Genomic DNA, 24,046 nt, shown 5'->3' on the forward strand with positions numbered 1-24,046 from the left:
GAGGATTTGATTATGAGATTTGTATGAAATTGTCAAATTGTCGCTTACGGAATATAATCGTGTACAGGGCAACGTACCGAGCTCTGGCTCGATGAAGGAACTCGTATACGTGATCGTCGGAATAGTACTGTGAGTGGACTTTTATTTTTAAATATTGATGCATGCATTTATTTTCTTAAATAATGCTCTAGTTTTATTCATATTACATTTTGAGCAAATGAATTAATTTTCGGAATTTGATTTCGATTTATATCGTGGATTTGCTTTCAATAATGAGTTCAAAGGTTGGTTATGATTTATAATGTTATTTGACAAATTATTTATTTCTGAGGTAATTTCCGGAATTAAGTATATTTCTAATCGCCGATTTAAGCTCCTGGAAGATTTTCAAGATGAGTTTCGATGGAGTTGGATTTTTCTCATTTATTTTTCGACTTTCAGTTTTGGCATTGGGAGTGCCTAATTAATGATTTTGGATTTGGTTTGTTTCTTGGAGATATTGAGAGATTTTTGTTGGAAATGGGATTTGCTTTTACTAATTTCCGGTTTTGGTTACGGATTTGAGAATATTTTGGCGTGTGGGACACGCCGTCGATTTATTCCTATTTCTCACTTATCCATTTTGAGATGGAGAGTAATCTTGGCGTGCGGGGTCACGTCGTTGAATACATGGTTTCTATCTCGTGTGAAATGTGGGGAAGCTACATGGATTTACTGGTTTTCGATGATTTTTCCTCACCATACGCGGGTTATGTGATTAGGTCTCCTCCTCACTGACTTTGTGTTGGTGAGTGGCAGTTGAGGTAGCTTGTTCTCCTCCTCACCTACTTTGTGTTGGTGAGTGGCAGTAGAGGTGATTTATTCTCCTCCTCACGTGGGTGGCAGTCGAGGTAATGTTCTCCTCCTCACACAATCTATGTGTGATTGGAAGTCGAGGTTATTAGTTCTCCTCCTCGCACAATCTATGTGTGAGTGGCAGTCGAGGATAGGTAGAGCCTGGGAGGCTCCATTACCCGTATGGTGATATTTCTTCCCCATATCCTATCATTACTTGACTAGCGGGGCCTAGTCAGATTTCCGTTTAACCAGCAGGGCTGGTCTTATTCTGTTGAGTATCGGAGTTTCCATCCTTCCTTTCAGTTGTTTGGGACTAGCGGGGCTAGTCGGTTTTCTTGAGCAGAACTCCTTTTGTTTCGTTTCCTAAATCAGTGCATGCATCGGGAGATTTTTTTTAATAATTAAATGTGGGGAAGTATAAAATCTCTTTTGTTTAAAATTGCTTATTTTTGTCCACTCACACTAACATGTTTTTCAATACTTTTCCCCTGGGCCCTTCGGTTTCAAATGCCCAGTTTGTAGGCGAATTGGTTGAGGTCGGGCGTACACGGAGTTGAGGCATAGTCAACAGCATGGCTTCCGCGGTTGCCTTTGAGTTAGGTTGTCCTTATTTACCTTTCTATTAGAATTGCTCTGATTACCTATGGGATTTATGTTTTTCAAGTTGAGGTTTGTGTTTTGTGAATTGGAGATTGATGTTGAGTTGGGGAGCAGGGTGGCTCCAGAAGTATAAGGATGATTTGATTTAGAAGTGTAAATGCTTTCTACAGGTTTTTGGGTAGCCCATTTTAGGGGAAGTTCTGTCAAATTTTTGGTAGAATTTCTTCTAAGGTGGGCCCCGCAGGGCCACTTCGGATTTCAGGGTGAAATCCGGGGTGGGTCCTGTCAAAGCTGGCTTGGTCCAGGCCCAACAGCTCCAAAAACGCCATGTTGTACGAACCAAAAATCAGCGCCGCCGTCTGCCCGACCCGAGCTGCCTCGACCAAAGCCTCCACGATCGTCGCCGCAACGATCCCACACCGCTACGACTCCAACCGCCCGCCTCACGCCTCCACAAACTCACGCCTTTGAGACCCGATTCAGAACCATGCCATTAAGACTCGATTCAGAAACACGCCGCCGATCTTGATTAGCATGAGCTCGCCGCCGGAGATGATGCCAGAAAACTCAAAAACCAAAGCCGTCTGGTACCCTCGAGCATAGAGTCCACCCAAGGAGCATCCTCGACTAATTACATATCGAACACCCGTCCGGCAGCAAACCTGAGGCCGTCGGCGAGGCCGGAGCCAGCCTAAACGTCAAACGCCGCCGGACGAGCACGAGCTCTCAATCGGAAAAAAAACCGTTCTTTAGGGTTTTAGTCTAGGGTAACTCAAATCCATACCACAAGTTATAATAGGTTTATAAGAACAAAAAGATATTGTAGGTGGTTGAAAGCCGCTCGCTGATCTACGATATTTTTGATATATCTCCGATAAAGTGAAGAATTTTAGGAGATATCCCCAATAAAGTGAAGAAATATCTGTAAAAAACGATTTTACACTTTATTTATAAATATCTGTAAAAAATGATTTTACACAAATATTTCTTCACGATTTTACACTTTATCTGTAAATATCTGTAAAAAATAATTTTACACAAACATTTCTTCACTTTATTGGGGATATATCCTAAAATTCTTCTCTTTATCGGAGATATATCAGAAATATCGTAGATTAGCGAGAGATTTTCAACCACCTAGAGTATCTAAACTTGTGGTGTATAGGTTGAAGACAAATAAAAAAAAAAGATGGAAAAAAAAAATTAAATGAAAAAAACAAAATAAACAAAAAATTTTTTTTTAAAAAAAAGAAAAAAAAATTCCTTTTTTTTTAAAGTTTTTTTTTTGTCTTGAAATGACCATTTTAGCCCTCAAAAGTCAGACTTAACGGTCCAAATTGGACGGAATAGTAGAAATTGGACACGGCTGATTGAAATTGGAAAGCTTGGGGGGTAAACTGATTAAATTGAAAGGACATGGACTAACATGAAATTACCCCCAAACCTTAGGGGGGGTAAACTGAATTTAATCCTTTAGCAAAAAACCAGCATTCATGTTGGTTCCACACTAGGAGCTAAGCCAAGGCATTTTCTAACTTATCTAGAATTAGACATAGGTAGTAACCGTCTCCAAGTTAAAAGTAATGCAAGTCTTTTTCATCGACATAATGTCACTAAACTGTTTTCAAATCAGTATTTACAGCAGAAAACTTGATTGAACTTTTTTTAATTCAGGCATATAACATACCGGTAGCTTCATACCTAGTATAAATAAGAACAAGAGTGTGAATATCACCTCCCTATATTCATAAGAAGAAGAAAAAAATGATATTCCCACCGAGAAGAATAGAATATTTTTGTCTTTTTCTTTGAAAATGTGGTGTTGGGCTAGGAGATTGGGCCTAGAGGAGAGCAATGTGGTCAAGGATGGTGTGGGATGTGGGCTTCGTGTATTTACAAATCGTCACTTCCAAATCCATTCACAACTGGAATTATTATTCTTAATATCCGAGTACCCAAAACACAGCTCATAACGGAACTTATCCACACTCCACACGCCGTGGCCTTATAAAATCAAATCCTCCTTCATTTCCGTCCCACTCCGGCTTACCGCGCTTTTCTTCCCCAAGGCGGCAATGAGTGGCCTCACCACCACCTCCGCACCGCCGCGATTACTCGCATTCCCAGCACGACGCCGTTTCACCGACAATTCATGGACTTCCATCGCCATCCCCAAACCTCATCTCAGAGCTCCACGAATCATTTGCATGGCGGTCAGTCCATTAAAGCAATTCGTAACTTCCTTATTAAGTTTTTGCTTTAGTTTCCATGGAAATTGTTTGCCGAGAAACGAACTGAGGTTACCTGAGTAATTTTCTTGTGTTAACTGTTGTTGAATTTGCAGGCGCCGTATTTGATTACGAAGCTGGAATCTGCGGAGAAGACATGGAAGGAATTATCGGTATGATTTTCAATTGCTGTGATTGGAATGGTTAGGGTTTAGTAAATATTTCACTACGAGTTTTACTGCTTTGTTATTAGATTTGAGTTTTACTCATAGAGAAGGAAATTGGAAATTTAAATTAGGTCAAGCTGGCTGATCCAGATGTCGTGTCGAATCCCAGTGAGTACCAGAGGCTGGCACAATCCGTGGCGGAGCTCGATGAGGTACCGCAGAGTTTGTCTTAGCAGATTCTTTAATTGAGTTTATTTTGGATTTCGCTGAAGACAGTTTTCTACTGTTGTTTGTGATGGGCAGGTTGTGTCAATCTATAAGGAATATAAGGACTGTGAGAAGCAGTTAGAAGAGAGTAAAGGTTTGCTGCAATTTGAAGTAAAATTTTACTTTCAAACATATTGAAGGTATTTTCTTGCTAAAGTCCTTGTTTATAACCAATGTATCAGCTTTAGCGGATGAAGATGGCAATGATGAAGAAATGGCAGCAATGATATCGTATGAAATTGAGTCTTTGTCCAATCAAATGAAAGAACTCGAGGAGAAGCTTAAGGTATGTTATGGCCTAATTTGATCTAATATTGTTGATTTGGTGAGCCTTCTATTAGGCTATAAGCATTTAAATTGGTGCTCCTCTTTTCAAGTTACACCGTTCTTTTTTCCCCCTGATATTTGGAATTTAATAATGTTACATTTATATTAACAGACAAAACTCCTTCCTACTGATCCTCTTGATGCCAGAAATATAATGCTTGAAGGTAATTTCATGTCTTCCCTCTCGAGTAAATTGTTTTCTTTGATTACTAGTGAACCACATATCATTTTTTACTGAGTAAACTGCTCTCCTGTACTGGGGTGGTCTGAACTAGGACGAGATACGGTAGACAATATGACTGTTTAGGTTCACCATGTTCTTCCTACTAAAGATAGATCAGCTTTATTCATTATTATGCTGGCAATGATGGTACTTGTCCTTTGATTTCATTTCAACTAAAGAGTTCTTCATTGCTACAGTAAGGGCTGGTACTGGTGGCGATGAAGCTGGAATCTGGGCAGGTGATCTTGTAGGTATATGTTTCTTTTGTCCTTTAAAATCTGTAGGAGATCTGCCATTCTTGCATACAACACCAAACTGGTGAAAAAAGAAAGAAAAGAATAGTTGGAAAAAATCTTAGAGATATTTTGCAGAATTTTAGGGACTTGAAATTTGCCCCTCTTAAAAAAAAAGCTATAATAATGGGTTAGGTAACTTAGGTTACAAAGCTTTTAATAAGCTTGTTTCAGTATCTATTATTGATGTGGATAAACTTGTTACAAGACCAAGCTCTCGTTTTTCGCTTTTTGTGTTTTGTTTTCAATGGCATGCATTATAGGCCTAAAAGATTATTCTTGCAGTCCATGAAGTCATTCCTTCAAGTTGTTTGTGAACATACCTTGATGCTTCTGCATTTTTCATTTATTTATTTATTTTATTTCCCTACAAGGTTCGTATGTATGAGAAGTACAGTGAGAGGAACAATTGGAGGTTCAACCCAGTTTCCAGCACAGAGGTATTTTTGCTGACATTGTATAGAGATATATCCTCTTGCTCTTGACATGACTGACAGAGCTTTCTCCTTTCTTTTAGGCTGAAAGAGGAGGATACAAGACCTATGTGATGGAGATCAAAGGAAAGCGCGTATACAGCAAATTAAAATATGAATCTGGTGTTCACCGGGTTCAACGTGTTCCTCATACGGAAACACAGGGTCGTGTGCATACTTCCACTGCAACTGTTGCAATCATGCCTGAGGTAGCTTATGCACAAAATACTCAATTTTACATTGGATCTGGGTTTTGAAAGATTCAATAAAGTGTGCTTAAGTTTGTGTAGCCATTACTAACATAGGTCCACCAATGTTCCAAGTTCTTTATATTGACACTATCTTGAAAAGGTGAGCCTTCATATGGATTCTTCCTGATGAGTAAAACTGTTGCTGTACTATTATCTCTTACTTGCTTTGCCATTCTTCCCCATTTTTGCTGAAGAAAAATTACATTGTGGCATACCAGACAATAGATTACAATGAGTTTCCTCCTAATTGATATGGTTTAAGCATTTGATAGACGAAAATCATAACAATTACAAAATAACGGTTAACAGATTGTTGAGATTCCACTTAATTATCTCCAAATCTTAAATTAGTTTCCCCTCTAATATGGTTGAAAAGTGTCCCTTTATCTGCTACAAAATTTCTTTTGCAGATAACTTTTGTATGGGTGTACTGTTTTGAATGAATTTGACTAGTGCATCTTGCTACTTTTCTCGATTTGATATTCAGAATGGGCTTATAATATTTATACTTAGTTTAAATTCAGCCTTCTGTACTTCATAATTGTTTAAGTCAAGCTTGCTGAGGCAGCGGGAATTTCTGAATCTTGTTATACTCTTTTGTGATCATGCTATTCACTATTAGCTCACTCGTGGTTCTTCTGTGCCATAATGTAGGCAGATGAAGTTGAGGTGGTTATTGACCCAAAAGATATTGAACTAACAACAGCAAGGTCTGGGGGAGCTGGAGGTATAAATATGCAACGATTATATTTATTTCACGAGTGACTTTATTTTGCATACCTCAATTTGGCCCGGGGAAAGGACTCCTTATGTGTTACAACTTTATGCACCGCTGTCATGCAGGGCAGAATGTCAACAAGGTGGAGACAGCTGTTGATCTTGTCCATAAGCCAACTGGCATCCGCATCTTCTGTAGTGAAGAGAGGTCTCAACTTCAGAACAAGCATCGTGCTTTTCAGTTGTTGAGAGCGAAATTGTGAGTGCTGATTTCACCATGTTTTATGTGTCCTCAGATTCTTACTTTGATTGGTAACATGGTGACTGAGATGAAAACAATCAGCCCTTCCACACATATATGTCTTGTTTTCGCCCGCTTTTCTTTGATGCAGCTCTGATGATCAATAACCTTGTTACAGGTATAAAATAAAATTGAGAGAGCAGCAGGAACTGATTAGGAATCAACGGAAATCACAGGTATCTGTTACTCTTTTAGCTTAGAGACTATTTAAGATGCATGTGACTAATACCTTGGTGTGAACATTTGCATCACATATATGCTTTTCTTTGATGAGGGTATGGAATGAGACCTCTAGCCAAAGCCTAGCCCCCTCCTTTCTCCTTCTTTATACACATATAAAACAATATTACTATTACATTATTCAGGTAATGGTTTAGGCACTAGACTTAACTATGATAATGTAATAATGTTGTATTTTAAAATGCAGGTTGGCACTGGTTCCCGTGCAGAAAAGATTCGAACATATAATTTCAAGGTACTAATAACATTGGTAGTTAGATCTATATATTCATGTCATCAATTTCAAGTATACTGGCTTGAAAGTTTTGAAGTGAGGCTTATTGACAATCACAGTGTTGGTAAATAAATGAATTTGTCTGGCTGCTTAAGACAGTATCCAATTCAAAAGGTTCAGCTATTAGATTTAGAGTCCCAATAGGTGTATAAAGTTTTTATTAAGTGTCACAGTCCGGCCGTGCTATTCTGTGACACTTGGCCTAAGCTGTGTGAGACTAGTGTCTGCAAGTCTCTTCATGATAATGATGGTTATGTTTCTGGAAGTTATTAATACTTTTTGTTTATTGAATCAGGACAACAGAGTCACTGACCACCGGTTGAAGATTAACTATGAGCTCACTGGTTTTCTTGGTGGTGATATAGATAATGCAATTCAGGTATCATTTCTACAGTATTTCACTTGTAAGACATGTCCATTTTCTTCATAGTTAATTGCATACTGAAGGAAGGATAGAGGTGCATGGAATTTTAAGTTTGGCTTTACCCTGCAATTGATTTTCCTGCTTTTTTGCAGGCTTGTACTTCCTTGGAGCAAAAGGAACTCCTGGAAGAACTTGCTGAATCTGTAGGAGCTCCAGCTGGGTAATAGTAAACCATCTGAGGCAATATTGTTGTAAGATTCATACTGTCATACCAGAAAATCTGTTATGCTTCTCCATTTCAAATAGGGTGATCAGGTGATGTTTCTATATTTTGTTTTTGTTTTCTTTACTTTTTTTTTTTTTGAAGAATGGCTGAGCTCAGATCCCATTTGGATATGTAATTTTTGAATCCATTATCTGTAAAGATCAAACTCATGAACATGAAGCACCAAAACTGTAGTTCATATTTCAAACCAAGATGATCATAACTCATAAGACAGATGAATATTGACCGAGATTAGTTGGATCAAACTCCTGACTTTATTCTTTGGCTCCCATGGTTTAATTAAGTGGGCTTAGTCCTTCTAGCTCTGTTTGGACTTCCTTCATAGTAGGTCTTTCATCTCCTCGCTCCCTTAAACACGTTACTGCAAGGCTAGCAACTTCCGTTAGTAACTCAATGATTTCTTGGTCGACACCTACTTGATCATCAAGAATTTCGACCAAGCGATCCTCTTTCACTGAAGAAACAAAGTAGAATGCTAGGTTTATTCTACTCCCTGAACTATTCCAAAACAGTGCCTCCTTGGCTGTGAGTAGCTCTGCCAGCACGACTCCATAACCATAGACATCACTCTTTTCTGTTAGTATGCCACTACAGAAGTATTCTGGATCTAAGTAACCGTACGTGCCCTGCACCAGTGTGGTTATTTGAGTTTGACCGATAGGAGTTAGCTTCGAAGCTCCAAAGTCGGAAATCTTTGCCGTGAAGTTGTCATCCAGTAGTACATTGGCTGACTTTACATCTCTATGTATGATAGGGATAGAAGTCTCGGAGTGCAAGTATGCAAGTGCTGCTGCAACTTCCTTCGCAATTTTAAGGCGGATTTGCCATGACAGTCTAATTGAGGACGAGTGAAGATGGCTTGAAAGAGTACCTTTCGTGATGAACTCGTAAACAAGTATGGGGACTTCAGTCTCCAAGCAGCAACCCAATAACTTGACAACATTGGGGTGATTGACTTGGAAAAGAATAATCAACTCGTTAATGAACTGCTCGATTTGGCTCCTGTCACAAACCTTAGACTTCTTAATGGCAACCACTTTCTTACCTCGTAAAAGTCCCTTGTAAACTCTTCCGTTGCCTCCTTTGCCAAGAACCACACCCTCGTTGTAACTATTTGTCGCCTTTTTGAGCTCCTCTGCACTAAAATTTTTTATCATCTCAAGGGCTCTCTCACCAGAGAGCAGTTGTTGCGACAAAATTCCACCATTTTGTTTAAGGAACTTCATTTTGAGTTGGACGAGTTTTCTTTTCTTTGATGCCCAGCAAATCCGAAAACCTACTCCAAGGAGCACCAAGATGCTTATGCAAATACCTGCTCCATCAGTAGTATAATATTAAACAGTTACTAACATTATGACACTAAACTAAAGAGCAGACTATTATACTTACCAAATGCAAGAATAAGTTGTAGATATTGATGCTGCAACCAGTTCCGCTTTTCTTGCCATTTCCTTTGCATCCATCTGGACAAATGCAATAAACACTTAGAGGATTGTTGATGCATTTTGCTGAGCTGACACGGGTTTATGAGCTCGCGCTCACGCTCACACTCGTCAATGTCTGTAAAATAATTTACATGCAATTTTGCGAGTCGAATTAGTACAACTAAGATGACAGATTGAATTGTTATTAACACTCCAAATGCAACAAAAAATACCTTGACAACCATCAAGGATGTAAGGGTTCCCTTGGTAACCTTCGCGGCATTTGCAGAGATAGCCAGGTCCGCTGGTTGAGTTGTGACATTCGCTATTCTTTGCGCGACATGCATAAGTTATGTTACTACTGGGAGTAGACGACGATGACTGAGCCTCTTGACATGTATTGTAATTCCCAACAACCCAATTGAGCACCATAGGGACAGCGTCACGGTTGTGTATGCCTTGTTGAAGATCTAAAGAGGAAAACTCAAAGGTATCTGCTTCTACAACAAAAGCATAAGCACATGTAGGTGGTACCATTGCTAATATTGACCTATTTCTGTTTCGAATTACTTCCTTCCTACTCCCATATGAAATCGCATAATTTGTCAGGCCTTTGATTGTGATAGATTTCTGGCAACATCCACTAAGGTGGTCGCAAGTTCCATTCTTCACCTTCTTGACTCCTGGAAGACACAAAGATGCACAAGAGTCCAGGTACGTCGATCCCAAATCTGCATTGTTGTTGCCCAAATCTCTAGGGGTGCTGGTCACGATTATCGCGCTTGTATTGCAACCAATAGTAGTGAACTTGTTTCGTGTACTTGAGATGTAAAAGTAGTCGGAGGGTGTCACCATGGGAGTTTCTACCCTTCCATCTTCCCCTGTAATCCACCTTTTGAGAGGACTCCCCTGCTCATCAAAGCAGGCTTTCGTCACGGGGCTGGACACACGCAGTTCGTGATCCTCCAGTGATATGTGGAGGATAGCTAAATCATTGTTTCTTCCTCGGAGAAATGCTTTATTTGTAGTGGTATTACAGGAGACGAAAAAGTTGTCGTCAAAGTAACAACCCGGGGATGTGCCGAAAGGAAAAGGGATGCTAAGAGACCCACAAGTGGCTGAGCATCCCTTAGATCGGAGTTTAGGGGATGATGCATCTGCTTTGGCTTGTGATGTGTTTTCATAGATGGTGATATTCATCATGATCATCACCTCTACAAGTACTCGAAGGAGTTGGTGTCCATGCACTGGCGGCGGCACTAATGCAGTTTCTCTATGAACCCTCATACGCATTCCCATGGTTACTAGCTAGAGCTAAGATCGATCTTTATTTTTGATATTGGTAGGTGCTCTGGTCTAGCTAAGAGGTAGTGAATATAGACTGATTCATCGAATGCTCACGCGGTTTCTTTTCAAATCTTGATGTTAGGATGTAAACTCTTCTGGAAAAACGACCAACTTAACATGCACTTAGATGGTGTACATCTTTAATACAGCACTGCATAGGATGTATGCAAGCACATCATTTTTTGGATTTCTTTTACATTAAATTTGTTTTTTTTTTACTTTAGTGGAAATGTCAATTATGTTAACATGTACACAGCTCATCTAGAGTATAAAAACAAATACACCTTTACCAACACAACTTTTGTTGACAAAATTAAACATTCCCACATAGATATTTTAATATGATGCACCTTGTGGACAAAACTTTTGTTGGAAAAAGATTTTTGTTCATACTTGATAGCACCTATACAAACCTAATCCCATAAGAAGTAGGAAAGCCAAAGCATTCTTGCTTCTCAATTAAGTTTCGAAAACCCTATAAAGGTCTAAAGTATAGAAGCAGTCTGATATTCATAATTCACCCCGAAAATAGTAACTTCTTCTCTGCCATGGCTAAAACAGTAATTCCATGCCTTCTTCTCTGCTTTCTAATCGCAACCTTGTTCACATCAACTACTAATGGGTTAAGCACAACCTTCTCCTCCAACCCAACCGGCGCTCAAAACATTCTCCTCATCAAAAGATTTGTTAAACGAGATCAAGAACGCGTACAATACTTTGCTGCGAAGCGAGGTCTGACCCAGATGCAGGAGGAGGCTCTGAAACCACGCCTTCCGGATGTTCGAAAAATGGCCGTCACCGGAAATTCCTTGTTCGTTGGTCCCTGACATGCCGGGATGCAGCAAATACCACAAGCTCTTGAAGAACAAGATTATCTCTTAATTGATACCTTGAGATTTCGTCCTAAGAAGCCCTACTGCCCTAGTTAGCCCGGCCTCTACCGAGATTATTGTTCTTGGGATATTTTATTAAAGATGTTTGGATTGGAGTCGTGGTAGATAGGGTTTTCATTATTTTAATCGCTTTCATTGTTATTATTAATGGAATTCAAAGCAAGCAATATAAACCTAGATTTCTCGGTCGCAAATTGGTATTCTATTCTCCTCTTTACTCCTGTCTCCTGAAGTCATAGTTTCTTTTTTCTTTTCTTTTAGGATTTTCTGAGAGATCTCTCAAAAAAACAAAAAAAAATCTGAGAGGACAATTGATGAAATTACATACAAATGATACAATATATATGTTCTACTTCGATCAATCCCAATAAGACATAACAAGGAAATTTATTACTTAGATGATTTTACCTTCCACACTGGTCATGAGTCATGTCACAAGAACATCACAAACTCGATCATAAAGATGTTAGTTTATCCAGTTATGTATGAGGCAATTGCCTCAGTTGGTAAACCAATTTTTAAAGTTCCTAATAAGCTCTGAACATTCAATGCAGCATCTAAATGATATATAGATAGAATCTAAAATTGTAGTTATCTAAATTCAATACATGGTGTAACACACTCGATTTTGTAAGGTTCAACTACAAACGTTTTGAGTTTTCACTTTCTGGAAAATTCTACAAAATGTTAACGTATGACATGCATACAATTGCCTTAAAAGTGGTAATTTGAGTCCTCAAAATAGTAATATTAGTCCTCAAAGTTGTAACATGAGTCCTTAAAGTGGTAAATTTTCTTAGTTACCACAAGAGTCCTCAAAATAGTAATATTAGTCCTCAAAGTGGTAACATGAGTCCTTAAAGTGGTAAATTTTCTTAGTTTACCATATGAGTCCTCAAAATAGTAATATTAGTCCTCAAAGTGGTAACATGAGTCCTTAAAGTGGTAAAAATAGTTGATGTATGAGAAATGTTAACATACCATAGCTTTACCCTTCACTTTCTAATTGTTTTGAACTTCGAACCACTCTTATAACAAAACTTCATGTTTAGGCCTATAAATTATAACTGATCAATAAAAAGATAATTGAGTACTCGAAAGTAGAAACTCATTCAACATTAGAAACCCTTCTCTAATTTTCAGAAATGGTATGTTCTAAATTTTCACAATTAAACTCACCTTTTTTTTGTTTTTTGTTTTTTTTTTACCATATCTAAAACTCCAAAAGGTGAAAAACTTGGCACATGCAAAAATTGTGGGGAGCCCATCTAATGAGGACTAGTTGAGAACTTTCTAATTAACGGTCAGGGAGACCCACTTTTCGATTACATTACGGCAAATCAACTGTTAGATGTTTATGTATGAATAAGTATATATTTTGAAAGTTTAATTTCTTCCAAATTACTAATCGTTAAGGTACTGAACTATATCAAATTAATGGACGAATCAAATATGTCAAACACGAACCGTTCATATTCATAATTGATAAATCACGATTATAAATGCTTTTAATTTAGTTGGAAAATTGCATAAATGATATACAAGCAATGACCAAAATATCGAGTTTCGAGGAAATTTTGACGGAAATATCGAGGATATATCGATTTCGGTAAATAATCAAGAAAAATGATGGAAATTTGAAGAAAAACATGGAAATTTTAAGTAAATTTTTTAGATATGTTTATTTAATCAATTGTCTATTATATATGAAAAGAAAACCTTAATAAATATTATTATATAGTAATTTGTAATAATTTAAGATGAAACGGTAAATGCTGAATCGCCTACAACTCTGAAAATTTTAGAAATAAACATCTTTTTTTTTTTTTTTTGATGGCCGGAAACCCAATGGGAGGCTAGGCCATTACATATTATATACATTCTTTGTACATATCATACATTACACCTTGAATTGCATGAGTAACTTAGAATCACGTAGAAGACTTATGAGGTACAAAATTCAAAATGTAATTGATTGTTCAATGTTAGTTATTGATTGAACATTTACCTAAGTTTTCAGATTCGTAGGCAAAATGAATATATATTAGAATGTGACTGATGTGAGAAAGGGTGGGAAGAGTCGGAAGGTTCTAGAAATTACCCAAAATTTCGAAAAATATCGTTAATTTCTCAATATTTCCGGAAATTTAGGGAAATTTCTAAAATATCCGTCGAAATATACTTGGATGGTCACGGAAATTACCCAAAATTTCACAAAATATCATCAATTTCTCGATATTTCCGGAAATTTAGGGAAATTTCCAAAATATCCGTCGAAATATACTTGGATGGTCACGGAAATATCGACACCCAAAAAAAAACGAAAATTTCGACGAAATATCGCCGAAACTTTCGATTTTTTAGTCCTTGTATACAAGTAAATATTTAAACATCTATGTCAAAGCAAATAGAGTCACCAGCAGAGCGCTCTTAGTTAGTTGGTGCCTAGTTGAATACGGTTATTTGGTAGAGACTCATGATAGTATTTCAGAATGTTCTCTAGATACTTACTGTAATCAGGGGTTTAGGCTCAATATTCCCCTAATATTGTATTCGATAGTTTCATTAATCAAGACTTGAGGACAACCGCACTTAAAAAAAAAAACATATCTAAACGTCTAAAGGTTAATTTACGGAAAAGTGACCGAAAAGTGGGTCTCACAACAAAATAATAAACTTTTATTGGTCCTCATTAAAAATTCTCCCAAAATTGTGAAATAACAATTTTCGCAAAAGTTTGTAATTTTGTCTCATTAGATAGCAGCCCCTATCCTGAGAACATAGATGTAAGATCAAGGCTGGGCCACCTGTTAGTTAACACAGTTAAGTCCACTCCAACTGTCAAACAAGCCCAGCTTCCACATGGCTCTCTTCACCTCTTCGGGAAGTGGCTACACATGGCACCACCAACTTCCTCCATTCCAATTCCTTCTAAACTTTCACCGACCTCTTCTTCTTCTTCCTCTCCTCACTCTTCTTTGCTTCTCCACAATTCTATGCTCAAAAGGCTTTCTCACCGCTTCATCTCTTCACACCCAACAAAACTATTCTCCTCACCCAGAAAAACACACCCTCTTCCTCACTCTTTGATTTCTCATCGACCCTTTTACGCTTCCAAGGTTTTAGCCATGGCTCACCAACACACTTCGAACCCAACTTCCCACAAGCACACCAATCGCCTCGCTGCCGAGCACAGTCCCTATCTCCTTCAACACGCCCACAACCCGGTACCTCCGATTTTTCAATATGTGTTTTTTATATTTTTTCTGGCATGATTGAGTTGAAAGTTGTTTACTTTGTATTAAAGATGGGATTTTGATTGTCTTACAAGGTTGATTGGTATCCATGGAGTGAAGAGGCTTTCGCCGAAGCTCGAAAGAGAGATGTGCCCATCTTCTTATCAAGTAAATTGTTATAATTCTTGCGTTGAACAACTAGCCATTTTTATGTGATGCATTTGATACATTACTCATTCAAAGTGTGCTGCTTTTTACATGTGAAGTCGGGTACAGCACGTGCCATTGGTGAGGTTTCATATCCAACTTTTTAGTTGATTATACTTGTGTATTGGATATTGAAGTTCTGAATGAACTGGAACTGATTTGTTGGTGTGGAACTGTCATTTAGGTGTCACGTTATGGAGGTCGAGTCTTTTGAGGATGAAGGCATTGCCAAGTTGCTGAATGAGTGGTTTGTTAGTATCAAGGTGTGTCTAATTATGATTCTCTTGCTGATTTTAATGACCTCATTTCCAAATTGGCCAGTCTCATAGTTGGTTTTTTTTTATTCCGTATTGCTTTTTTCTAACATATTATTAACGCAGGTGGATCGGGAGGAAAGACCAGATGTGGATAAGGTGAATGATACATGATGATAAACTTTTGAAGTTACCATCATTATTACCAGAAGTTATTAGTAGGCCTTCCAGAGGTCCTAATATATGATTGGGAATTCACTTTTACTTCTAAAAGTCTTTGAACTTGTAGCTGTTATGCTATGTTTAAGGATATTAAGGATTGTCAATAGCATCTTGTATTTCCAAAAGATTAGGAGGAAATATGAAAGGTGATTTACAGTCATGGGTACGAGGTTTAATTAGTAATGTGCTTTAAAATTCTACATATACTTGCTGGTGATTAACGTTCTGGTTCGACTTCGTTTTAGGTAGAACCATAGAAGCTGTAGTAATATATGAAAATGAAAATGTTAGGCAAATATGTTCCAGCGGATGCAATTTTTTTTTGGCGCAAAAGGGTTCTGGTTGTTTGAAAAGAAATTTCTTTTCAGAAGATAGTAACAATTTTGCATCTGTTATGTGAGCAACATGATGTGCTGAGAACATTTTTCATCCTTCCAGGTATACATGACCTATGTACAGGCTCTGTATGGTGGTGGAGGCTGGCCACTGACGGTGTTCCTTTCACCAGATTTGAAACCTTTGATGGGTGGAACTTACTTTCCCCCAGAGGACAAGTATGGAAGACCAGGATTTAAGACTATACTTGGGTGGGTGAGACATTTGGTCTCTGAACAGTTTAACTTATGACTCCCCCCCCCCTCCCTCTCACTCCCTCTCTTCCCATGGTTATCTTAATTGGCACAAACATCTGGAAGTCGCAGCGCAGTTCAGTGTTGATTGGATTCTAAACATTATCTGAATTTTTTGCTTCAGAAAAGTGAAAGCAGCCTGGGAGACCAAGAGGGATGTGCTTGTCAAGAGTGGAGCCTTTGCAATTGAACAGTTGTCAGAAGCATTGTCAACAAGTGCAGGTTCTAAAAAATTGTCAGATGGGATCCCAAAGAATGCTTTGCGTCTATGTGCGGAGCAAGTAGGTATCCTTACACTGAGAACTTTCTGATTTCTGTTTTTCCATGAGCCATGAGCCATGAGTCATAGTCATACCTATATGAGTCTTTGGTGTTGCAAGTCAAAGATCTGCTGCATACCTTCCTTCCTGTTCTTTCAATTTTAAATAAGGGCATTTTAGGAAATATGAAAGAGGATGTGCACAGGTCACCAATCTTTCATAAGCTTCTAAGAAGAGGAGCTTGTAATGAAATTCTGTGGTGAAGTACATGACTCATATATTATTGCTTCTCTCGCTGTACAAGAAGATGGCTTTAATGCATTTGCATTTATTTGAGGTCGCTAGCTTGATTGAGTGGTTTATCTTTATTTTCCCTGAGCCTCCTGCTTTACTTTTCTTACAGCTTTCTCAAAGTTATGATTCAAAGTTTGGTGGGTTTGGATCTGCCCCAAAGTTTCCTAGACCAGTTGAGATTCAGCTGATGCTTTATTACTCAAAGAAGTCGGAGGAAACTGGAAATTCTGGCAAGGCCAATGAAGTTCTGAAAAAGGTTCTGTTTACCTTGCAATGCATGGCAAAAGGGGGAATTCACGATCACGTCGGAGGTGGCTTCCACCGATATAGCGTGGATGAGTGCTGGCATGGTTAGTTTTTCTTGAGAAATAACTTCCATCAAATTTCTATTTGACAGGCATGATAGCAGAGTGAACTGTTTATTGAATTAAATGCACTTGTCTCATGGTTGCCATGCCCTCTACCCTCTCTTTTATCTGGTTCATATTTGTAACAGATTGTTGTGTTCTGTTGCAGTACCGCACTTTGAGAAGATGTTGTATGATCAGGGCCAACTTGCTAATGTCTACCTAGATGCCTTTTCTATTACCAAAGATGTATTCTATGCATCTATTGCTCGGGATGTTCTTGATTATCTGAGGAGAGACATGATTGGACCAGATGGCGAAATATATTCAGCAGAAGATGCTGATAGTGCTGAATCTGAAGGTGCATCCAGAAAAAAGGAAGGAGCATTCTATGTTTGGTCTAGCAAAGAGGTTTCTCCCTCGACTCTTATCAGTATTCTAATTTTGACTGTGTCTCCACATTACAGTCACTTCTACAATGGTGTGAATTTTATCTCTCACTAGTGAAGAGTAAGGTATTTGGTCAGAAAGAAATAGGCTATGGTCGATGAAGATAGTTGGCGAGAGGAAGAAAAGAGAGATGTTTGCAACTTTTAAGTTGCCCCGAGTCACCAGTTTTATCTTCATTCATTGTTGATCTATATTAATGCCGTGTCTGCAGGAAGAAAATATTGACAAAGAAGTTGGCTATTTAGCTCATACTAGATAATGTGTACACATGAGATATTAGGGAATTTTATATCCTTTGGTTACTCTGTTATTTCTCTCTTTCTATTGTTAACTATCTGATTCTATTTAGGTTGAAGACATACTTGGAGAAGATGCAACTCTTTTTAAGAACCACTACTATATAAAGCCTTCCGGTAACTGTGACCTTTCCAGAATGAGTGATCCTCATAATGAATTCAAGAGTAAGAATGTGCTGATTGAGAGAAAAACTCATTCCGAGGCATCAAAATTTTCCATGCCGGTTGAGAAATACCTCAATATTCTGGGTCAGAGCAGGCGAAAGCTTTTTGAAATAAGATGTAGTCGACCAAGACCACATTTGGATGATAAGGTGTTGTCTCTCAACATGAATAAATGAAATTGTCATAGTATTCACCTCATACAGTTATCCTTTTCTTTACTTGTCAATCACAAATTGATAGATCATGTGCTTGCTAGGTAATTGTAGCATGGAATGGACTGGCCATCTCAGCCTTTGCAAGAGCCTCTAAAATTCTAAAGAATGAACCTAAGGAGATCAAGTTCAACTTTCCTGTTGTTGGTTGTGATGTAAGCTTTTACATCTTTCACTTTATTAATAGGGATATGAGTTGTTAACAGGTGGAACAGAAGGTTTGGTGGTTTTGGAGAATGCTTAAGTGTTGAATTTGTTTAGAACCGTGTTTACTGCAAATTGGACTCTTTTAGTAGTTTCGAGTGTTCACAATCTCTTTTAGTAGAAAACATTTTAATATCTTCCATTTTAGAGATGTAATAACTATCAGTTCACAGGGCTTGGGGACTGATAGGGTAGTCATGAGAATCACATAGTTGGGCTTCTTTTTCTACTACTTTACTGATTGTTTTGGTGTATTACATTCCAAATATGTCAGCCGCGGGAGTACATTGAAGTTGCAGAAAAGGCAGCATCTTTTATCAGGCGACACCTTTACAATGAGCAATCTCATCGACTGCAACGCAGCTTTAGGAACGGCCCATCTAAAGCGCCTGGATTTTTAGATGATTATGCTTTTCTTATTTCAGGGTTATTGGATCTTTATGAATTTGGTGGCCAAACCAGCTGGCTAGTTTGGGCAATTGAACTGCAAGACATGCAGGCAAGAAATATTTATCTGCCATTTTAAAGTTTTGTAGGTGATCATCTTTTTCCCTTGTCTTGATGTGAGTTTACTAGAGAATTTTTTCAGGATGAAATATTTCTTGATAAAGAGGGAGGCGGCTATTTTAATACCCCAGGTGATGACCCTAGTGTTCTCCTTCGTGTGAAGGAAGATCATGATGGGGCAGAGCCCTCTGGAAACTCGGTTTCTGTGATCAACCTTGTGAGATTGGCATCAATACTATCTGGCAACAGGTCTGAGCATTACAGACAGGAAGCTGAACATGTTCTGGTTCGTGATGTAGAACCAAAATTCTGATCTTACAAGTTCACTATCCGGGAATATATCTCTCACTTTTTTTTTTTTTTTTTTTTTCTGGTGGCAGGCGGTTTTTGAGACAAGATTAAACGACATGGCCATGGCAGTACCTTTAATGTGTTGTGCTGCAGACATGCTCACTGTTCCTTCTCGGAAGCAAGTTGTCTTGGTTGGCCAGAAAACTAGAGAGTTTGAAAACATGCTTGCCGCAGCTCATGCATCATATGATACCAACGAAACGGTGAGTTGTGGAAGAACCTTATGCAGAGTCATAATGCTCCTGTTTTATCTGAGTAGCTTGTGATTTCCTATAATGACACTACGTCGTGCAACCAAATGACAGGTTATTCACATAGATCCAACTAATTCGGAAGAGTTGCAATTCTGGGAAGACAAAAACAGCAACATTGCGCTCATGGCAAAGAATCATGTTGCTGCAGACAAAGTGGTTGCTCTCGTTTGCCAAAACTTTACTTGCAGTGCGCCTGTCGCTGACCCTGGATCCCTGGAGGCTCTGCTCTCCAAGAAATCAGTCCCTTCAGCTTGAGTTTAGTTGGAGTAGAGAGTTCTGATGAGGATACTAAACGTGTTTCTTTTTCTTTCGGATAGTGCACTAGTATGTTAATACATAGCCATCTAGGATAGAAGGGTTCTCAATATACCTGTTTCCTTTTCGGATCAGGGCACTTTATACGCTGCGTATAGGTAGTTGTAAAAACAAGATGAAATAATTGTTGGTGTTTAAGGAGTGAATGATATACTAGTATACTACTTTACAGGTTGCAAATGTTTTGAGTCTACTAAGTTCTAAGCTTACTTGCAAACTAAACGGTTTCCACTTTGCGATGTGTACTTTGTAACTGGCAGCAAATGGGTATGCTGCACTTCTTGGGTAGGTTCATGGCAGGAAATTCTCATGATCTCATCGAAGTATCTTCGGACTAATGTATACAAAGGAAACATGCATATTGTTGTCAGGAAGAAGTTTGTCTTGGGCCACTTCCGATGGCAAACCCAAGTTTTGGCCCAAAATTTTAATTAAATAAAAGGTTTTGGATACTGTTTTGTAGAAATCGACACCCAATGGAGGGATTTGCTTCACATTTGGGTAGAAGACTCATCAGCAGCACCGAAATCAGAAGCCGGCCTAGACGATTCTACAGTCTCCTACCTGGTTAACTCATGTGGGCTTTCCCCAGAAGCCGCCATTGTGGCATCCCACAAGGTAAAGCTTCGATCCTTAGTGAAATCAGGCTCCGTTTTAGCCCTTTTGAAACACTATGAATTATCAGATGCCCAGATCTCAAAGGTTGTGCGGATACACCCACATGTTCTGGTTGCAAAAACACTGACCTGCAACCCAATTGTTTTGACGCGAAGCTTGAAAAACTGCATTATACCATGTTATACTTTCCTCAAAAGCGTGGTGCTCTATGATTTCAAGGTCGTCAATATTTGGAAGCGCCACTCATGGATTTTCGGGGCAATTCTATCCAAGAATGTGATACCCAATATTGGGCTTCTCAGAGAATTGGGCGTGCCCCAGTCGTCTATCCTCTGTTGGTAACGTATCATGCTGAGATTGTGATGAGAAAGCCTGAATCGTTCAGTGAACTTGTGGGTGAAGTCGAACAATTGGGATTTGACCCTCAAAAGTCGAGCTTTATGCATGCCATGCACGCATTATATGGGAAGAAGACGACATGGAAGCGAAATGAAGAGGCTTATAGGAGGTGGGGTTGGTCGGATAATGATATTCTTTCTGCCTTCAGGTTGTGTCCACCGTGTATGATCAAGTCAGAGAAGAAAATAATGGAAACAATGGATTTCTTAGTGAACAAGATGTGATGGAAATTAGGAAAACTTGCAAAGTTTCCATATGTTTTTTTTGTACAGCTTGGAGAAGAGAATCATCCCAAGGTGTTCAGTTGTTAGAGTTTTGTTGTTGAAAGGATTGATGAAAGAGGAGGAATTGAGTTTGGCTACTGTGATTTCGAGGTCGGAGCAGTCCTTCTTGGATAGGTTTGTGAACAGATATCTCAGCCAAGTACCTCGATCAATTGTTGGATGTGTACCGTGGAAAAGTGGATATCCAGGATGTGTTGTAATTTCTCATGGGTGATATAGCTGAATTTGAAGGCTGACAATTGGAAAAGAAAAAAACTAGGAGCCTTCAATAGTGGGTTACAAAAGGTGTTTCTGACTTCTGAGCAGCAATTCAATACAGGACACTACATGAAAATTTCTTCCACCATATGGACTGTTTTTCATGAATGCCTGAATGGTTATTGAGAGATTTGACAGGAGCATTGCCATTTTATACTGCTGGTAGTCAAATGTAATTGGTCTGGTTTAGTGGTCTCTGAAAAGCTCGATTGGAAAGTAATTTGTTTGCAGGCTGTGTGCAACATTCTTTTCTGTCATTGCTACTTGATGTCTTTGATCATGTATATAATTTTTTTTTAGAAGGATCATGTATCATGTATATAAGTTTAAACTCTGAAAAGTGAGTGAAAAGGCAATTGAATGCATAGTTGTGAACTACAAAATCCTTACAGAGAGAGAGATAAAAGCAATTCATACGCAATTAGAGAGCCAATGATCATAAGTTATATGCTGAGTTGCTGACGAATCCAATACCCTGTGATATCAAACATGAACAAAGTGATTACTTACTAGTCACGCACAAAAATGATCATAAGCGATTTGTTCAGAATTAGTAAATGTCATTGATCATAATGTTTCAACATTTTAGAACAAAGAAAACAAGCAAAAGTTAATAAAAGATTATTTATGTCTCGGACACATGTAGTTGTTTATTATTTCTCTAAAATTTCATAAGCTTTCACAAAATTGAGAAGTGATTTTCACACTATTGTTTTCTCTATTTGCATTCATCTTTTCTTTTCTAAAGATTGTTATTTGTTTACTATCAATTGACTTTTGAAATTATCTATTCTGTTTTACCTCTAGAATTGTCGAGTCATTAACTTTGTATGTTACTATTTGGAGAATAATTTGCAAATGGTAAAATATGTTAAAAAATGAAGTACCAAAATTACCGCCCAACTGCATAGACTAATTTTTACGAATAGGGTTGCAACTTTGCAAGCATCACACTCCTTTATTTTTCATCAATGACAATGAGCTTTGTGGTATTGAGGATTTTCTCTTTTGTATGTATAGCTCACTCGACTGTATGTCATGTAATTCTTTTGCTGGTATTAAACAGTTAAAACCCTTTCCCCATTACCAGCTTGAAGAAAAACACTAAAAAACCCTTGAACCTCGTTCAAAACAAAAAGCCTCGAACACTATCCCCAGCCTCGATGTAAAGACTATTTTGGGTCTAATTTCTCAGCGATCACAGCCTGTATTGCCCTGTTGCTAACATATTATGCTAATATTGTGATGAAAAAGCCTGAATTCTTCAGTCAACTTGTGGGTGAGGTCAAAGAAATGGGATTTGACCCTCAAAGGTCGAGCTTTGTGCAGGCCATGCATGCATTATCTGGAAAAGAGACGACATGGAAACTCTGTCAAGAGGCTTATAGGAGGTGGGGTTGGTCTGACGAGGATATTCTTGATGCCTTCAGGTCGCATCCGCTGTGTATGATGAAGTCAGGGAAGAAAATAATGGAAACAATGGATTTCTTAGTGAACAAGATGGGGTGGCAGTCACATAAGATTGCAAGGTCTTCCAGGGTTTTGGGTTACAGCTTGGAGAAGAGAATCATCCCAAGGTGTTCCGTTGTTAGAATTTTGTTGTTGAAAGGATTGATGAAAGAGGAAGAGTTGAATATGAATACTATTACTACTCCTTCAGAGAAATACTTCTTGACTAAGTTTGTGAGCAGATATCTCAACCAAGTACCTCAATTGTTGAATGTGTACCAAGGGAAAGTGGATTTTCAGGATGTATGATCTTGGTGACACAGTTCTAGGGTCATAGTGTTGAATCCGGAGGTGCTAGCTACTAGGTTTTTCAATTATTTTCGTAGTACTATTTACTCTTTTGATTGCTAGGCAAAATGATCACTTGTAATAGTCACTGTCTCAGTCTGGATTTGGAACACGAGTTTCTGATTTTCCATGTCATGTTACATCAACTATCATGAACAATGAAGATATTTGATCCGTAGCAATTGAATGTATTCTGCATTATTTCCCTAGATCACTCTTAGTGGTTTTATCACTTTATGGTTGTTACAAATGTAAAAAGCTGGATGCATCATTACTTTATAAGATTATAATTGCTGCATCTCTATGGCTTATTAATCATTAGTTTATAGTAGTATGTGGACGCTGTTGGCTGCTGTACTATGAACATGTGCTTGGAAACTGAAAATGCAAAACATCTTTTTCAGAAACAATTGCAAAATATCTCCATATATGTTTGGTATTTTTGCTCGGAGAGGAGAATCATCCCTTTGGTTGTTATATTTTTTGTTTTGAAAGGGTTGATGAAAGAGGAGAACTTGAGTTTTGAAAGTTTGCTTTTCATGTTCTGTTACATTATTTGATCTGTAGCAAATTGAACGTGTTCTGCGTCTATCATTGTTGTTCATGATAGTTTGATGAAAAGACGGTGTTTGCTGTTGCTGCTGAGTCTGAGTAGAGAAGGCGCTGGAAAACAAGGTGGTCCCGAAGCCGCCGGTGGAAAACAACGACGTGGTGGGAGTTCAGAAGAATGGGGTGGAACTAGGAGTGAAGAAGGACGGGTCGTCGACGGAGTGCCGAAGGCTGCAGCCTGGAGTAGTGCATTAGTACGTTTATATATAGGAGTCTACTTGTTTCCTTTTCTTTTCCGGATCTGAGGCAGAGTCTATACGCTGTGTATAGGTAGTTGATAAAAAAATAAATAAAAAATTGTTGGTATAGAAGGATTGAATGTTCTACCACTTCATAAGTCTTTGAGTCTCTCCTGAGTTCTAAGTT

The 24,046-nt window shown here is 38.4% G+C and overlaps 2 protein-coding genes and 2 pseudogenes across 3 annotated transcripts; 3 read left to right on the top strand and 1 right to left on the bottom strand.

Annotated features, from left to right (window-relative positions):
• The first annotated feature begins 3,402 nt into the window (after positions 1 to 3,402).
• LOC133735710 (peptide chain release factor APG3, chloroplastic) lies at positions 3,403 to 8,079 on the top strand. 2 transcript variants are annotated; one of them, XM_062163135.1, is made up of 15 exons: positions 3,403 to 3,650; positions 3,782 to 3,838; positions 3,964 to 4,044; positions 4,136 to 4,193; positions 4,270 to 4,385; positions 4,539 to 4,590; positions 4,847 to 4,896; positions 5,317 to 5,382; positions 5,460 to 5,624; positions 6,321 to 6,393; positions 6,510 to 6,642; positions 6,803 to 6,860; positions 7,112 to 7,159; positions 7,494 to 7,577; positions 7,715 to 8,079. In XM_062163135.1, exons 1-15 carry the CDS (start codon positions 3,513 to 3,515, stop codon positions 7,784 to 7,786), a joined length of 1,251 nt encoding a protein of 416 aa, XP_062019119.1. In that variant the 5' UTR covers positions 3,403 to 3,512; the 3' UTR covers positions 7,787 to 8,079. The 2 variants fall into 2 exon arrangements, with proteins under 2 accessions (XP_062019119.1, XP_062019120.1); XM_062163136.1 differs by having other exon boundaries at positions 3,404 to 3,650; positions 4,282 to 4,385.
• On the bottom strand, positions 7,892 to 10,176 carry LOC133735709 (wall-associated receptor kinase 3-like; annotated as a pseudogene).
• Positions 10,177 to 14,370: 4,194 nt separating this feature from the next.
• On the top strand, positions 14,371 to 19,895 carry LOC133735708 (uncharacterized). The gene is made up of 15 exons (XM_062163134.1): positions 14,371 to 14,739; positions 14,844 to 14,916; positions 15,015 to 15,036; positions 15,140 to 15,218; positions 15,336 to 15,368; positions 15,870 to 16,018; positions 16,185 to 16,341; positions 16,724 to 16,964; positions 17,131 to 17,372; positions 17,761 to 18,021; positions 18,129 to 18,239; positions 18,563 to 18,787; positions 18,878 to 19,081; positions 19,176 to 19,349; positions 19,452 to 19,895. Exons 1-15 carry the CDS (start codon positions 14,410 to 14,412, stop codon positions 19,653 to 19,655), a joined length of 2,505 nt encoding a protein of 834 aa, XP_062019118.1. The 5' UTR covers positions 14,371 to 14,409; the 3' UTR covers positions 19,656 to 19,895.
• Positions 19,896 to 19,978: 83 nt separating this feature from the next.
• On the top strand, positions 19,979 to 23,362 carry LOC133737823 (uncharacterized; annotated as a pseudogene).
• Positions 23,363 to 24,046: the final 684 nt, after the last annotated feature.

Source organism: Rosa rugosa, chromosome 3, assembly GCF_958449725.1.
Source record: "Rosa rugosa chromosome 3, drRosRugo1.1, whole genome shotgun sequence".
In the NCBI taxonomy this organism is placed as follows: domain Eukaryota; kingdom Viridiplantae; phylum Streptophyta; class Magnoliopsida; order Rosales; family Rosaceae; genus Rosa; species Rosa rugosa.